This window comes from Saccharomyces paradoxus, chromosome XIV (genome assembly GCF_002079055.1).
Source record: "Saccharomyces paradoxus chromosome XIV, complete sequence".
NCBI classification, from domain to species: Eukaryota; Fungi; Ascomycota; class Saccharomycetes; order Saccharomycetales; family Saccharomycetaceae; genus Saccharomyces; species Saccharomyces paradoxus.
The window spans coordinates 208,981-224,636 of NC_047500.1; the positions used below are offsets into that span (position 1 = coordinate 208,981).

General features: G+C 37.8%; 8 protein-coding genes across 8 annotated transcripts; 2 read left to right on the plus strand and 6 right to left on the minus strand.

Annotated features, from left to right (window-relative positions):
* Positions 1-294: 294 nt before the first annotated feature.
* BNI4 (Bni4p) lies at positions 295-2,988 on the plus strand (the record flags this gene model as incomplete). The annotated part of the gene is made up of 1 exon (XM_033912834.1): positions 295-2,988. One exon carries the CDS (start codon positions 295-297, stop codon positions 2,986-2,988), a length of 2,694 nt encoding a protein of 897 aa, XP_033768725.1.
* A 343-nt stretch (positions 2,989-3,331) lies between these two features.
* CSL4 (exosome non-catalytic core subunit CSL4) lies at positions 3,332-4,210 on the plus strand (the record flags this gene model as incomplete). Its single annotated transcript, XM_033912835.1, has 1 exon — positions 3,332-4,210. The coding sequence occupies one exon, from the start codon at positions 3,332-3,334 to the stop codon at positions 4,208-4,210; it is 879 nt and encodes a 292-aa protein (XP_033768726.1).
* Positions 4,211-4,397: 187 nt separating this feature from the next.
* Positions 4,398-5,450, minus strand: PDR16 (phosphatidylinositol transporter; the record flags this gene model as incomplete). The annotated part of the gene is made up of 1 exon (XM_033912836.1): positions 4,398-5,450. The coding sequence occupies one exon, from the start codon at positions 5,448-5,450 to the stop codon at positions 4,398-4,400; it is 1,053 nt and encodes a 350-aa protein (XP_033768727.1).
* Positions 5,451-5,906: 456 nt separating this feature from the next.
* Positions 5,907-7,052, minus strand: ELA1 (elongin A; the record flags this gene model as incomplete). Its single annotated transcript, XM_033912837.1, has 1 exon — positions 5,907-7,052. One exon carries the CDS (start codon positions 7,050-7,052, stop codon positions 5,907-5,909), a length of 1,146 nt encoding a protein of 381 aa, XP_033768728.1.
* Positions 7,053-7,550: 498 nt separating this feature from the next.
* Positions 7,551-8,630, minus strand: URE2 (glutathione peroxidase; the record flags this gene model as incomplete). The annotated part of the gene is made up of 1 exon (XM_033912838.1): positions 7,551-8,630. One exon carries the CDS (start codon positions 8,628-8,630, stop codon positions 7,551-7,553), a length of 1,080 nt encoding a protein of 359 aa, XP_033768729.1.
* A 454-nt stretch (positions 8,631-9,084) lies between these two features.
* On the minus strand, positions 9,085-10,857 carry JJJ1 (Jjj1p; the record flags this gene model as incomplete). Its single annotated transcript, XM_033912839.1, has 1 exon — positions 9,085-10,857. One exon carries the CDS (start codon positions 10,855-10,857, stop codon positions 9,085-9,087), a length of 1,773 nt encoding a protein of 590 aa, XP_033768730.1.
* Positions 10,858-11,145: 288 nt separating this feature from the next.
* CNM67 (Cnm67p) lies at positions 11,146-12,894 on the minus strand (the record flags this gene model as incomplete). The annotated part of the gene is made up of 1 exon (XM_033912840.1): positions 11,146-12,894. One exon carries the CDS (start codon positions 12,892-12,894, stop codon positions 11,146-11,148), a length of 1,749 nt encoding a protein of 582 aa, XP_033768731.1.
* Positions 12,895-13,212: 318 nt separating this feature from the next.
* Positions 13,213-15,531, minus strand: SQS1 (Sqs1p; the record flags this gene model as incomplete). The annotated part of the gene is made up of 1 exon (XM_033912841.1): positions 13,213-15,531. One exon carries the CDS (start codon positions 15,529-15,531, stop codon positions 13,213-13,215), a length of 2,319 nt encoding a protein of 772 aa, XP_033768732.1.
* Between the last annotated feature and the right edge of the window lie 125 nt (positions 15,532-15,656).

Genomic DNA, 15,656 nt, shown 5'->3' on the forward strand with positions numbered 1-15,656 from the left:
AGCGAAAACGCGTCAAGTCAACTTCTCTCTTCTACCGTCCCGAGTATGAAAAATCATTTCAGATTTGAAGAAATCAGATTAGCTCTGTATCTTCTTTGGAACTAGACGTGTGATATTCTCCTACTTAGAGTTGTCGACTCAAGTTCATTTATTGATAGGGCTTTTGACTTTGCAAATAAACAACGGAAAAGGCGAGCCAAAGAAATTGACAGAGAAATCTCAACAACTAAAGTGCAAAAGCCGTACGAACAATTAGTCGTTAATAACAATATATCGCTACGCATTCAACAGGATATGTCGGATAGTGTCTCAGATTCAAAGTCTTCAGAACTTTTAAATTCTACTTTCTATTCGTCGACCTCAATAAACACACTTGATCATGCCAAAACCTTTAGAAATTCTCTGATATTGAAAGAGATTTCTGATCAGAGTCTAAATTCATCAATAAAGCCATGCGAGTCCATCCTTGACGGGGATGCAGATAGCTCGGTCTTGCGGCGGTCATTTGGAGACAGTACTGCCCGAGACTCAGAAGTACAAACGGTAAATATGACAACTTCTCCCTCTTTAAGTGCATTAGCTGATATTTTGAACGAAAGATCCAAATATGCTGATCAAAAAACTAGAAATGCACAAAATATTGAGCCTTCCATAATAGAAGAAGAAGAAGAAGAAGAAGAGCAAGACAAATCGATCAACTATAGCGAGGGTTTAACCGGGTCTAGACTGGGTGTACGAGAGGAAGCAAATGAAAACTTGGCGATGGCCTCTCCTAACCTTATTGACATCGACGGCTCCAATAGTATTCAAGTTGCTTCCTCAAGTTTACTCTCTTTTGATGAACCAGACTTCTTATCCACTCCTAGAATCACACCAAATCCTCAGGGACCGCGGGGCAAAGTTGATACACAACCTACCATTCTCGAACAAGAGATCAGTTTACCAGTCAAGCTGGAGGACGAAGCTATCGTTCATTCTGGAACTAAGGACACGACAAATAGTATACCACCATTAAAAGAGAGTTCAAAACCTTCACCTCCTCCAAATAAATTACACCACCCAAAAGTTCGTTCAAACAAAGTGGAAGCGCGAAAGTATACTGATTCTTCTGCCCAAAGGACTACTTCAGCGGGTTCTGTACTTGAAGATACTTCTGTGCATAAAAAGAAAAAGAGTATATTTTCGTTTCTCAAGAGGAAAGAACCAAAAGCAGCTATTAGTAATAATAGTATATTGAATGAAAAAAATAAAATGTCATCATCAAGTACTTTCTCGACGAATATCCAAACATCCTTAAAAACACCTGAAAAGCTAAAGAAGAAATCACATAGCAGCAGTAGCATTTTTAATTCCTTTCTTAAGGGAAAAATTGACACATCAGACTCACCTCGAAAGGAACCAATAAGGCAAAAAAAAAGAACTCCAAAATCCAAAGGCAAAAAACAAGATATAGAACCAAGGATTGATACTGCATCAGTCTCATCCGCTGAATCACCTTTATTACGAAGAAACTACGACGATACTGCTGTAAAAACAGATCACATAACAAAATCAGTTGATCAAAGAAAACCTACTCCTTTGAACATGGATCTCATATTGGGAGGCGATGAACACAAGATAAATAGCTCACTACAAGAACAGATAAGAAAAGACGATGATACCAAAAATGATCCTCAATTACCGACCAAGGATAACTTTTTATCACTGGACTACGAAGCTCCTTCACCAGCATTTTCGAAACACGATACAGGCGAGGTCCTCTTCCCCAAGTTTTTGGATAGTCATGAAGTTGATTCAATCGTTTCTTTAGAAAGGACAAGATCTACGAAGTCCAACAAGAGAAGTTCGATGAACTCGCAACGAAGATCATTGACAGACACGCTGTCAATCAAAGCACATAGTGAGGGAATGTTTATCACTGAGGCATCTTCAGTGGTATTATCTACTCCGGACTTGACAAAGTCTCCTGCTAGTAGCATTTTGAAGAATGGAAGGTTCGAATACTCAGATAACTTCTCCAGAGAGTATTCTTATGAAGGGACTACGAATGAAGAACAAAACGACTTCTTAAACATCAGTAACGATAATGGCCCATCCAAAAAAGATGATATATTTTTAGATTCCATTGAACAAAAATTCGACCAGTTGGTGATGGCTTCTGATGAAGAAAAAACCGAAGTTGAGAGGGATGTACCGAAGTCAAGAAAAGAATCTTTGAAGAAGGATTCTGAAAGTCAAAGCATTTATGCTGATGATGACAACGAGTTAATTTCAGATATAATGGAATTTGCGAGTTTTATAAATTTTGGTGACGATGATCTCAATCTAGATTTAGACTTAGGAAATACGACGACACCATATGCAGCAGAAACCGTTGAACTTGTTAACAGGGATGACACAAATATCTCTGGCGCTTTCAACACAAGAAATAACAAAGAACCTGGTTACACAGGAAAAGATTCTCAGTCTTATCCTGCTGCTGAACAAGTTACTACGTACGAAGATGAGCATCAGGGTCAATTCCTCACATGTGAACAAGATGGAAGCGGAATGAACGATAACGATTTTGAGAATGAAGATTTCAACAAACGCACAGAACTGCCCACAGAAGTCACCCCAAGAAATAATGCATATTTACCAGAATTCGAACCCAATAGGCCTGTTTCAATGTCTTTCAAAGGACTAAAAGCCCCGAGGATGAACACTTCTTTTATTGATTCCATGACGCCCGACTCTCCTGTAAAATCAGACATGACAAGTCTAGGTGACGTGGATGTAAACGGTAAAAACGAGCAAGGTGTTAGATTTTCGTCCCAGATAATTCTTTACGATACTTATGGAGAATTTGAATATGACAGACATCCAGAAATCTCCACTTGCAACCAACTAACCCCCCAACTGGCTCAAATGATTAAGTTGGAGTTAAATGAATTGAAAAGCGCAATGGAAGTGCACGATGATTCACGATGTTACACACATTTCTACTAGTGTAGAAAATTAAGAGAAATGAAGACGAATCAAATCATACATATCAAGACATTCTAATTTTTATAAACTTATAATTTATTGCAAGAAGTTTACGCTGCGCCTGCCTACGTTTACTAAATTCATCCTGTACGGCATAGCTTTTAAAATATTATATTTATTACCCGTATTTGTCACGTGAAGTAAAAATTTCCAAAAAACACTGGAAAAAGAAAAAAAAAGATCCGGAATTCACTGATGATGAGCTTGCTTATATTAGCATAATGAACAAACCAGTTATATATTAACGATCACTTGGTTTTTTTTTTTGAATTATTGAATAGTTCAATACATAGGGAGTACTATAATGGCATACAATTTTCAATTTCCAGAAATAGCTTATCCAGGCAAACTAATATGCCCACAATACAGTACAGAAAATAAAGATGGCGAAGATATAATTTTCAATTATGTGTCCGGTCCGGGGACTAAACTACTACAATACGAGCACAATGGAAGTACTCTAGAAGCTATAACTGCTACATTAGTTGGGACAGTGAGGTGCGAAGAAGAGAGAAACACTGATGAGGAAGAAGAACGTGAAGCCACTGATCAATCTACAGAAGAAGAAAAATCAGTAGATGCATCACCTAGTGATGTGACAAGAAGAATTGTAAAATATATCCGGGTTTCCGTGGTTCCCGGGACAGGAAATGATTGTAAAGCCGGTAAATATGCCAATAATGACTTTGCCAATAACCTACCGAAAGAAGGTGACATTGTATTGACCAGAGTGACAAGACTTTCGTTACAGCGAGCCAATGTCGAGATTTTAGCTGTAGAAGACAAACCATCTCCAATTGATAGTGGTGTTGGTAGTAATGGGACGGGGATAGTTGCCGCTGGTGGCGGTTCTGGAGCAGCTACATTCTCTGTCTCTCAAGCATCATCAGATTTAGGTGAGACATTTAGAGGTATAATCAGGTCTCAGGATGTGCGGTCCACTGACAGAGATCGTGTGAAGGTGATAGAATGTTTCAAGCCGGGAGATATTGTTAGGGCGCAAGTTTTATCATTAGGTGATGGTACCAACTATTATTTGACCACTGCAAGAAATGACCTTGGAGTAGTGTTTGCCAGAGCGGCTAACGGTGCTGGTGGATTGATGTATGCTACAGACTGGCAAATGATGACTTCACCAGCTACAGGCACAACAGAGAAACGCAAATGTGCAAAACCTTTTTAATAAATAAGGGCTTATCTAAAGTGCATATACACGTGTATACTGATTTAAAAGAGGACACGGGCTTCTCCCCCTTTGGATTGCACTACTAGATGGTTAGGAGATTGGAGCGGGAACGTATCAAACTTTTCATTCTCTTTTATTTATTATATATTATCGTGCATTATCATTATCTATCTAAACTTGCTTTTTACACGGTGCTTTCAGAGTTTACTGGGTAAAGAAGTTTGTCATGAGTACCTCTTAAATCAACCTCACTTAAACCTACTATACTACCGAAGCTTTGAAACCTTTTAAAATAATGATCTCTTTTTTCACGTGCAGTTTCCACTAGAGATGGCCAATAAACATTGTGCTTGTACTCGAATTTCAGATCACCACCATACAATGAATCTAATTCATTCTTGGGGACATATTTAACGAACGGCTCATCAAAAACCAGCTTTTCACGGGTCAATGGGTCAATAAAAGGGTGAATTAACTTCAAAAAAGTCCATGCTAACCAAGGAATGTTTGTTAACAGTGCCTTTCCTAGTCTTTCTGGATAATGAGTTTGTAGAATATGCAGCACTTCCTTACCCACACCAATGGGTGGAATTTTACTGTTGCCAGGTACTTTGGGGACATCAGGGTAATCTTTGAAATCTATTAACAAAGCTAGAGAGTCTTGACCAGCTGGCATAAAATCGATAACCCTTTCTAACATGAAAACCAAGTGCTGCACTTGTCTGTGAGAAGTCTTTGTGTTTTGTCTGCCTGGTTTCAAATATAAGATAGGTCTAGCATCGTTTTCGTAACCCAAAATCACTTGCTTACCGGATTCGTTCTCGACAGCCACGGAGTCAGCAGTTATTTTATCACCATGCTCTTCTCCTAAATGGCTAATGCCGAATTCTCTTCTCCACGCCAGAGTCATGGTGATTCTATCGATACAGTCTTTTAGCACCCATTTGGTAGCCCTTAGGTAACGTAAGAAACATTCTCTTGTCAACCATGCCTTTTCTTCTTCCTCTAAGGGTTTAAGATCATTCTCTGACTTATTTTTTTCGCTTGTATAAATCTTCAAATCAGGGTCACTGAAATGTTTTAGCACCTCATCATACATTTTTTGCTGCTCACTGGTAAGTGGTTTCTCCTTTGGAATAGGTATCGAGGCAGGAAGTTCTTTGATCGGCTTATCAATGTCAATCAGGTTTTTTGGGTCTTCTGGAACCTCCTTCTTCTTGGAAAATCTTTTAAACATTTTTAGCTTTTGTAATTTTTTTATATACAGTGGTTTGATTTTACTTGTTGGATGGAGAGAAAGGAACAAGTAGAAACAAAAAGGAATTCAAATATCTGTCTAACGAAGAAAGTGTTATTAGTCTATCTAGAACTGATATATATACATACAGATATATATGAGCACAATATTGTGCATGTACAAGAGTGGGATGCGCATATAGTACATGAACCTATTGCGATAAAGATCTGGCAATATATACAGAGATATATCGCATGCTTGCACTCAAATAGAGTCGGGTGGGAAGAAAAAAACCATAAAAAATTACTAAGACGGAAGACAAAAAGATGACGCGCAACGCGAAAATCGCTTATAAGGCGAGAGCCCGTTGCTTCCGGTTGCTTTCTTTTCTCCGCGGAATGATTGGACCCGTGGGAGATCGCAGGGGATGTGACGGCCTTCGGAGTTGGGTTACTGCTATTTCCGTGGCTCGTAGATGTACGGACGGGTAGTAGGTGCGGTTGCGGTCACGTGTGGGAAAGTATCTCCGTCAGATCCGGCATTTCGTACGAAAATTCCGGACTTCTTCTTCTTATGGCCCTTTGGTACGGTATTTACGGTGACACTTGGCATTGAAGTTACAATATCTTTGTGGGGATAAGGATGAGGATGAGGTTGTGTAGGGTGATCGTCGGTGATCGGTGTTGGATGGAGTCGGGAAGCTGCAGCGTTTGCCTTCGGTGCTGGCCTCAACAGTGCAGGTTTTTTGCGAACGAGAAAGATTGACGGTGATTCGGATCTTCTCTTCTTCACCGGCGTGATGGGCTGTGGGATGTCTTTCTTCTCTACTGTGAGGTTGTCTATTTGACGATTTACCGTAACAGGTTCCGCTTTGATTGGCACTGAGCCTCTCTTGAGGGTGGATGATTGTCCTCCCGCTTTGCCACCAAAGGCCACACGCTGTGCATGCCTTTTTGCAATGTTGAACCCACCGTCTTTGAAATGCTTCAGTCTGGACTCGTGGTCTTTCAGAGATTTCATGTATAGTTGCGAATGGGCTTCGTTGTCCAGCCTTGTAGTTTTTTTGGTGTTCCGCTTTTTAAAGTAAACAGTGTGGTCAACCACTATGGTTTGCTTTTTTTCTCTTTCTTGCTGTAATTTTTGCATTTCCAGTCGTAATCTTTCTGCGCTTTCCTCTTGTTTCTTTTCCACTTCTCGCTGGTACTTTGAGTATAACATTCTGTATGGTATTCGGTACTTGTTGTTTCGGATGTCTTTGACGACTGATTGACGTACGCAGGACTTCAACAAGTCCTGGTCTGACCGGTAACGTTCTATGTCGTTTTCCTTTACGAAATCAAAGTAATATTTGCAAATAGTGTCTCTCTTAGATACAAACTGTTCGTGTACATTAGTCGGGAAATCTTGTTTCAGGAATCCTAACCATAGTTCATCATCGTCAAATATCAGTAATACGTTGCTTTTCTCAAGTCTCAATAATTGCGGTATTTTAACTTTCTGCAGTATCCTTTTCAATAAGTGATAGGGGACGTTACTCACAGATTGTATGTTGGAATGATTTCTCATCAATGAGATTTCACATAGTGTTTGTAAACTTTTCATATCTCGACATCAATCGATTTAAATATTGGCTGGAACGTATTTCCGTGAACAAAACCCGTTCACATGTAAGTTACATATGTATCTAATCGTCGTAACTGAATAAATCCCTTCTTCGCAAATTATTAAACGTTTGAAATTTTCTATTGTCATCTTCCTTTAAGCTCATCGTGTCAAATGCCGAGAAAAAATATGCAATATGCAAACTTCATCAAGAACGCCGAAGAAAGAAGTGAGAACACCTCAAATATAATTGAGAAATTTATAGTATTGCAATCATTACATAAAACAATTCAGAAAATTTTGTGCATGGGGATCATATAAAGAAAACAAACAAACAAACAAAAAAAGAGGGAACACAAATTCCAAAACTATCATATACTTCCATGACATTATTTGTCTCTATTTGCACTGTAATTTTCCTTCCGTCTGCCTATATACAAACCCTTATATCCTCCTTTCCTCCTTTCTTTTTCTGTGTCTTCAAAGCAGGCGTCACAATTACTCACCACGCAATGCCTTGATGACCGCAGGTCTTCTCATCATATGCTTCGTCCACTTGTAAACTTCTGGGAATTCAATTTTGATATTAATGCCAATCCTATCTACGACATTATTCCATGGTACAAAAGCCAAATCTGCTATAGTCAATTTATCTCCTACAAGCCATACAGGATAGTCAAAGAAACGACTTTGCGACATTGGTGTTGTTCCTGCTGAGTATGCTGCCGCATTTTCCGTGTCTAGTTCCATCACCAGTGCTTCTCTACGCTCAGCTAATGCCATCTCTACTACACCGTAAACCCTTCTAACCTCATCTGTATATCTTTCTACAGCACTTGCTATCTTTTGTGAATGAAAGTATCTGAAATGTAAAGCTTGTCCAATCATTGGTGCATGCCCTGACGTTTGGAAAAACAACCATGCGTTAATTTGTGACTGGTCAGCTAAATCATCGGACCAGAGTAATGGATTACCGGTCTCTTTGTAATACTTATTTACTAAATGTAACAAAATCGCCCCTGATTCCCAAATAGACAAGTTATCCATACCGTGATCGATTAAGGCTGGAACTCTAGCATTGGGATTCACAGACACAAATTCGGGAGCCCTATGTTCCCCAAGATTAAAATCTAGGAAGATTGTATTATAATGAAATCCAAGTTCACTTAGTACTATAGCGACTTTGAACCCATTAGGTGCAGACCTATGAGAAAAAAGGGTATATCCTTCCAGTGGTTGTTCTTGGAAAAATTTTGTAATTCTGGAATACTCCACGTGACTCATATCCGAAAATGCCTGTTGTTGTTGTCGATGTTGTTCTAAGGTATCCTTGATGTTATTTCCGTTGTCATTACTTTGGCTGCCATTGCGGCCACTGTTGTTGTTCTGAGCATTATTATTATTATTATTATTATTATTACTGCTACTACTATTGTTGTTATTATTATTTACACCTGCGGAGAATTCAAAATTTATATTACTTTGATCGGTAGTTGTATTACTGTTTCTATTCCCTATGTTTACTTGACGAAGTGCATTGGAGAGATTAGAGACTTGGTTACCGTTGTTATTCATCATTCGTGTATAACTTATTTTGGAACTTTAGAGCAATATGACTAATAACAAAAAATGAAAAAAAATGAAAATGGAAATTCGTACGGGGATCTGTATTTCTTTTCAATCCAATTTAGTATTATAAACAGTCACAAACTAGTTGCCTGAAAAATGAAAGATATTTTTTATTCTTCTCACCCTCGAGTAAGTAAGCTTTTCGTCTTTGTATGGTTTCTCTTCTAGCCTAATAGAAAAGAAAATTACATGCTGGAGCCACTCTTCCTCCAAAATTCAATAGTGGCAGCTCATCAATCCTCCTATTCGGCGAGAAATGAAAAAAAATTCCAGACCGCGTCACCCGGATTCAGATGCAGATTCTGAAACAAGGACGGTATTCATTTTCCACAGTGACTATGATTAGAATTAAACCCTACATATCTTTATAATAATTTTTATCTGGCGTTCTATGAGGTTGCCACTATTTCTTTTTAGCCTTGACTTTCTTCCTTTTTGCTATATTTTTCACTGCCGCATGCCCTGCTATCTTCACATGGTTGAATAATTTATTTCGACTATCGAATGATTCTCCGCATGTAGCGCACACTTCAATGGCGGCAGTTGAAGATATGGAGGATGGTGGAGTTGATAAAGATGGAGTGCTTTTTGTAGATTTCGAATTCTTTTTAGGTTGTTTGCCTTTTTTCTTCTTCGCTTTAGTAGACCAATCTTCATCGTCATATGTTTGTAAGCCCTTGTCTTCCAGTGACGCTAAAAGGTCGTTCAACGCATCAATCCTTTTGTCTTTAGTGTCGTCAAAGGATTCAGATTCTTCCATTTCTGTTTCCACCTTTCCTTTCTTTTTTTTTTTTCTTTTCTTCCTGTTCTTCGAGTGCAGGTGCACATTTTCATCCGAGCTGACGTCTTCCATTTCTATTTCCATTTCTATTTTGACACTCTCATCTTCAGTTTCATTTTCAGAAGATGCTTCTGCCAGTTTTCTTTCGATCTCAGCAAGTTCAGCTTGCAAGGCTTGCAGATCAATATCCTCTTTCTCCTTAACACTTTCATCTGCTGAATCAAAATTCTCGAGATCGGAAAGATTATCCAACCCAAGTGTTATGTTTTCCTCTTCCATTTCTCTCCGTATCTCTTCCATGTTTTTCTTATGCAGTTTAGTGTTTGTGTGGTTTTTCAATTGTTTTTCTGACTTGAATGTCTTGTTACAAATAAAACACTCATAAATCAATATTTCACCTTCTTTATCATTCTTAGCATTTTCAAATTCTCCAAAATTATCATATACCTTTTCCAGTTCATCCCAGTTTTCTTCTCTTACCGTTTGCCAGCTTTGTAAATGAAAATTTTCTTTATCGTCGTTGTCGTTCCCACATTTCCTTTTATTATTTAATTCATTTTTTCTCTGCTGTTGTTTTAATTTGCGCTGCTCTTCTGCAATTTTTGCACCTTCTTTCATTCTCTTATCGAGCTTTTTAATGAAAACCACAAACCTTTTGACCGTCTTATTATATTCATTCCGAGCCTGTTGCCTAGCCTTCTCGTTTCTTCTATTAACTTCCCTCTTGGTTCTTCTGTCATAGTTTTTGGAGTACATGTATTCGTCTTTCCAGCTAAAACTCTTTAATGTATTGAACGATGACCAAGTCTTATAGAAGTGTTTCAGATATTCATAATTAATAGGTGAATATCCAAATAAAGGATATAAAAGCCTATCAGTTTTGTTCATATGGTTATCGCAGGCTTTTAAATAGCCAATATTATTGATATCTTGTTCAAAGGTATCATCTTGATACTCGTAGAATTTCCCCAGTCGTTTACCACTTAAAATCTCATCTTTAGCTAACTTAGCAAATATTTTTCCCGCAATTTGATAAATTCCTGCAGCTGAGTTGTCTACTTTGGTATAAAGGGCAGAATTAAAAAATAAGAGCAACTCATCAGTTGTGACACCTGTTACTGCAGCGTCCACCTCATAATCGTAGTAATCATCAGCACTTGGCGGAGTATCATTTAAAATCTGTTCCTTATGTGAGTCATACCATGCTCTTTCCTGGGGGTCAGACAGTACTTCATAAGCAGCTCGGATAACAGCAAATTTTTGCGTGGCTTCTTCAACGCTATCTGGGTTTTTATCTGGGTGATATTGTAGGGCCTTTTTACGGTAAGCCTTTTTTAATTCAAGATCAGAAGCATGCGTTTCAACTCCTAAAAGCTCATAATAACAAGTCTTCATCTGCTATTTTAAAATAGTGCGATATAACTATCAGTTGTAACTTCTTGGCGAGTCAAACTTTTGCTATATAAAGCTATACACGTTTGCGATGACTTCAAATTTTTTCCATATGTATTTTTTTTCCATTCTTCAAATAAAAAAAGTATAAATATAAAATGGTGAGCGCCTACGCTCTCCTATTTTACAACAAATGAATATTTATACATACTTCCTAGAATATAATTTAATCTTATACCTTGATTTTCAGTTACAATTACAACAGTTTATCTATTGATTCCGTCAAAAAAATTATTTGACCATCTTCTCCAAGATATGATCATACAGATGGTCCAGACACCTCTCCAAATGGTGATCTATGGAATCCATCCTACGCGTTGACATAAACTCATAGTATGCTTGGTCCGTAAATTTTTTTAGATTCATTTCTTGATTATATACTTGTCTATGCAGACGTTGAGCGAAATTGGAAAGCATAATATTTTCATATTTCAATTTAATAGCCAATAAAGGAATTTTTCGCCTCAGCTTTGGGTAAGGAATACCAACAGCCAAAACAATTTCTTTTACAGTATTTTGTAAGGTAGTCAAATTTGCTGAATCAATTTGTTCAACCAAAAGAAAATTACATTCTTCTGCTGAAATATCGGGTCTTGATTGTAAAATATTTCTTACTGTAATTTTTTCTGAAGTATTTCCCTCTAAATTTCCTAACCGGGATCTCAAATTATCTAGTTCCTTTGACATAGTGCTTGTTTTCTTTTCAGCATCTCCCAGCAATTTGTCTTTATCTTTCAACGATGCTTCATAATTTTCTTTGCTTTTCTCCCATGATCCTAGTCTTTCATTTAATCTTTCTAACTTAGTTTTTATTTCCTCATTACATCCTTTTAGGATTTCCTTCTCGTCAATGGTTAATTTGTCGAATTTATCACATAGTATTTTATTCTGCTTGGAGAGGGTCTTATTCGTACCAATTAAATTATTATTTTTTTCTCTCATAGTCTGAATTTCACTTTTTTTAGTTTCTATCTCATTTTGGAGATCCTCAATTTCTGATTTTGCATTCTTAAATCGCTGAGAAAGGCGGTTTTGTTCCTCTTGGTGTGATACACATAAAAACCCTTTGATTTTAGGATATTTTTCTTGTAATATGTGATCTAATTTTGAAGAATTTTCCTCCGAGTCATACAGGTCAAAAAATAGTATACCAATCGGTATTTCAAACAGCTCGACTTTTCGTAAGGAGTCAGTGAGACTTAATAATGCAGTGTGTTTTGTCTGAATAGTATCATTGGCTTTTCCTAACATTTCCCTATTCCGTGAGAGGTCCCTTGTTAGGTTTTCAATTAATACTGTCTGTTCTTCAATTTTTTTTTCGTCATCTAATTTTTTGTCGTTTGACCTCATGGCAGCTTCGAGCTCCTTTTGTAAAGAGTTTGACCTTTCCTCTTGCCTTAGATTATCTCTATCTAATTCGATGACCTTTTTTTGATACCCAAGTATCACATTTTCTAAAACTCTAAAATCCTCTTTAGATAAAGAGCTTTGTAGAGAAAGTTTGGCACCATTGCAGTCTTCTATAGAGATAACTGACGATGCATTTTCATCGCTCCCTTGAGAAGGAACCTGCTCGCTCGCTTTGGTAAAATGCTTCGTCGAAGAGTTTTCTCTAGGAGTAGAGTGTATGAAGTTAGGTACATCTTTTTTATGAGTATCAGTAACTATGGGAGATTTATTTTGTTCGTTTTTTGGTCGTTCTTGTAATCTCGGAGACTCTTGATAACTAGTATTTCTATCATAATTCATACGATCCATAGATGGCGGTTTGTTCTCTTCATACGAGTCTCTGGCATTAGAAAAGTTGCAATTGATAACATCTTCAGGGTTGACAAATAAAGGCAGGATCGATTTTCCAACATGGTTTTCATTAAGCCAGTTTTGTGGAATCGGTTTTTCGTCTTTCATTTCTGCATCATCGGATACAGGAGAATCTAAGCGTTCATGAAAGGGAAAATTCATCAGATCAAAATCAGTCATGATGCACAAATGACCTATCACTATTTATTGGTGATTGTTTTTAGTACCTGTAACTCTCTTCCTGAAGGAACGTTAGTGTTTTTAATTGTTTTTATGACTATAAATGTTCCACAAAAAAGCCTAACGCCTCACGTCGCGCAACGCGAATTTTCATAGGAGAATGTTTTTTCACAGTGTTATATAATAATTCCATTCGATATGTAATGTGAAATTGTACCTAACTCCCTATGTATATATCACTGTAGATCTTTCATTATCTTCCCCAGAAAATGAAGAAACCGACATACCCATTGTTATTAGAAAAAAACGAGGACTAAACTAACTCTCACTGTGCCTCAAACCCGATCTATTCTTTTTAATCTTGGCGAAAATTGGCTCACTTATACCTTTATTACCTTGAATACCAAGACCTTCTCCGCTTTTCCACCCGAGCTTCTCCAACATCCTTCTACCGATGTTTTCGTTTCCAATTTCTGGGGCGTTTTCACCAACAATCTCACCTTCTTTAACATGAAATTTCCCCCTAATTGTTTTAGTTCTTTCGAACGCGGCTTGTTCTTCCCTCGGTCTTCTTACATCTATTCTCATGAATACTGGCCTTCGTCTCATCAATTGGTCGATCAGACTATGATTCGGAGTAGACCATTTCGTTTTCTTTATTTTCTCTACGACTACCGATGTATGATTAGCTTTTCCAATTTTTGAACTTTTCATGTTATAATGCTTCGCGATTTTCATTATGGTTTTGTTTCCATGAGGATCTAAAGGAGGAAAAGTGAGCCTATCTTTGTTCTTAGACAAAAACGACTCAAATTCATCCTTGATGTTTTGAATATGGAGGCCATATGGGTATTTCTTAAGCATATCATTTGAATTTTTATTTTCTTGATCAATGAAATCTTCCTTGGCTTTTCTTTTTTTTGCTTTAGTTTCTAGGCGTTTGGTAAATTTGCTTTGCAACGTCTCTAGTGTTTCTGTATCCAGTGCTAATGACTCGTCTATTAGTAACTTCTTCTTCTTACCTTTACCTTGAGTTTCCAGGGACTTGGTTTCAAAGGTTTTGAATCTTTCTGTATCATGTTTCAATGTGTATGCAATGAGATCGTCTAGACCCTCTTCCATGTCACTATGCATAATTGAGGGATCTATATCTTCGTCATCTTCATAGCTGTCCTCTTCGTCACTCGAATCAGAAATAGGAATATCCGAGTAGGTTGGCTCAGCTGTTTCAACTTTTGGTATGAGAGAATTCTTGATAAAATCTAAATATGCAGGCAATCTATATTCAGGAAGACCTAACTCATCTACAACGAAATCAGTGAGTAAGTCCTGGTCGATCCAATGAAAATTATAATCCCCTAGTAATCTGTAGCACTGTAGATAATATGAATTATCCATTCCACCCATTCTTATATTGGTAACCAATATATCATTTGTATTTATGACAAAATCTTCTTCTTTGAATCCGAATTCTAACTCCTCGCTAACAGGAGATGGCAAATTATCATTACGGCTTTCAAGTGGCTTGGTGCCATTTATTGATAGAGATTTTATTTCTTCCGCTAACTGCGGACTAGGGCTTGGCAAAAGATTCTTATCACCTCGAGAATTGCGGCGTTGTTCAAGAGAATTAAACTCGTCTTCAACCTCAACACTTTCTGAGGATTCGTATAGAGGTTCACTACTATTTTCTGTTTCTATTTCATAGTCTAGTTCATCATGGTCCGAATCACTGTTATGTATGCCATGTAACACGCTTGAAATATAGCCGGAAAACGGATGATACGTCTCGTTACCTTTATTTGGAATGTCAACACTGATGTCCTCGCTTTCCTTCCTTTCTGAAATATTAAGTTCAACCTTTCCAATTGTTAGGATAGGGTCGAACTCTATAGCAACTTCCCTAGGCTTTGGAATCTCCTCGATACGAACTCTTTTTATTTTGCTTAGATCCGGCCCCTCTTGAGCCTCTTCATCTACAAAAAAGAGGTCGCTGTCTTTGATTTTGCCTTCATTGGAAGACAGTGAGTGGCTTGGCAAAGGTAAAACCCGGCTATTGTCGTCTTTGTTTTCATCGTCCTCGCTTTCATCATCTTCGCTTTTATTGTCCTCATTGCGAATATCTTCGACGTCAGAAGCCACCTTCTCTGGTTCTTTAAAGTATTCCGCATCCGTTTCAACAATTTCTTCGCTGCTCTCTGTTTGGTTCTTTGCTCTTAGTTTTTGAATCATATCATGGGATGGATCATAAACTTCTTTAGCTTTCACAAATTGCATAGGTCTTTTGCGGAAGGCTGTTCTTCCTTCTTGTAAATTAGTTGAAGAATCGAACCGATTACCTGGCCTCAAACCACCCATTTTCATAGAGCGACTCTTGGCATCACGGCCAAAATAATAGTCTTCTATGGTTTTCGGTGATATGAATGCTCTTCCTGGGTTGAAGTCGGCGCCTACATCATTAAGGTCACCTTCCCCCAATGGTACAGACGAGTTGTGCCAACCGCCAGCGGAAGCTGACTTTTTCTTTATCTTTCTACCGACTAGGCCTTTACCGTTCCCTTTGCCACCTCTTTTGGAATTACCACCACGTGCATGTCTGCTTCTGCTTCCTTGATAATGGCTATGTCTTTTTGCCATCTTTTTTTGACAGCTACAAAAATTTATCCTTACACTTGATTTTGCGTTTTGATCGCTTCTTTTAGAAGTTCCTCACAGGCCTAATCGTTGTTGTTCTACTTAGATCTGATTTAAGTGTAGAATGT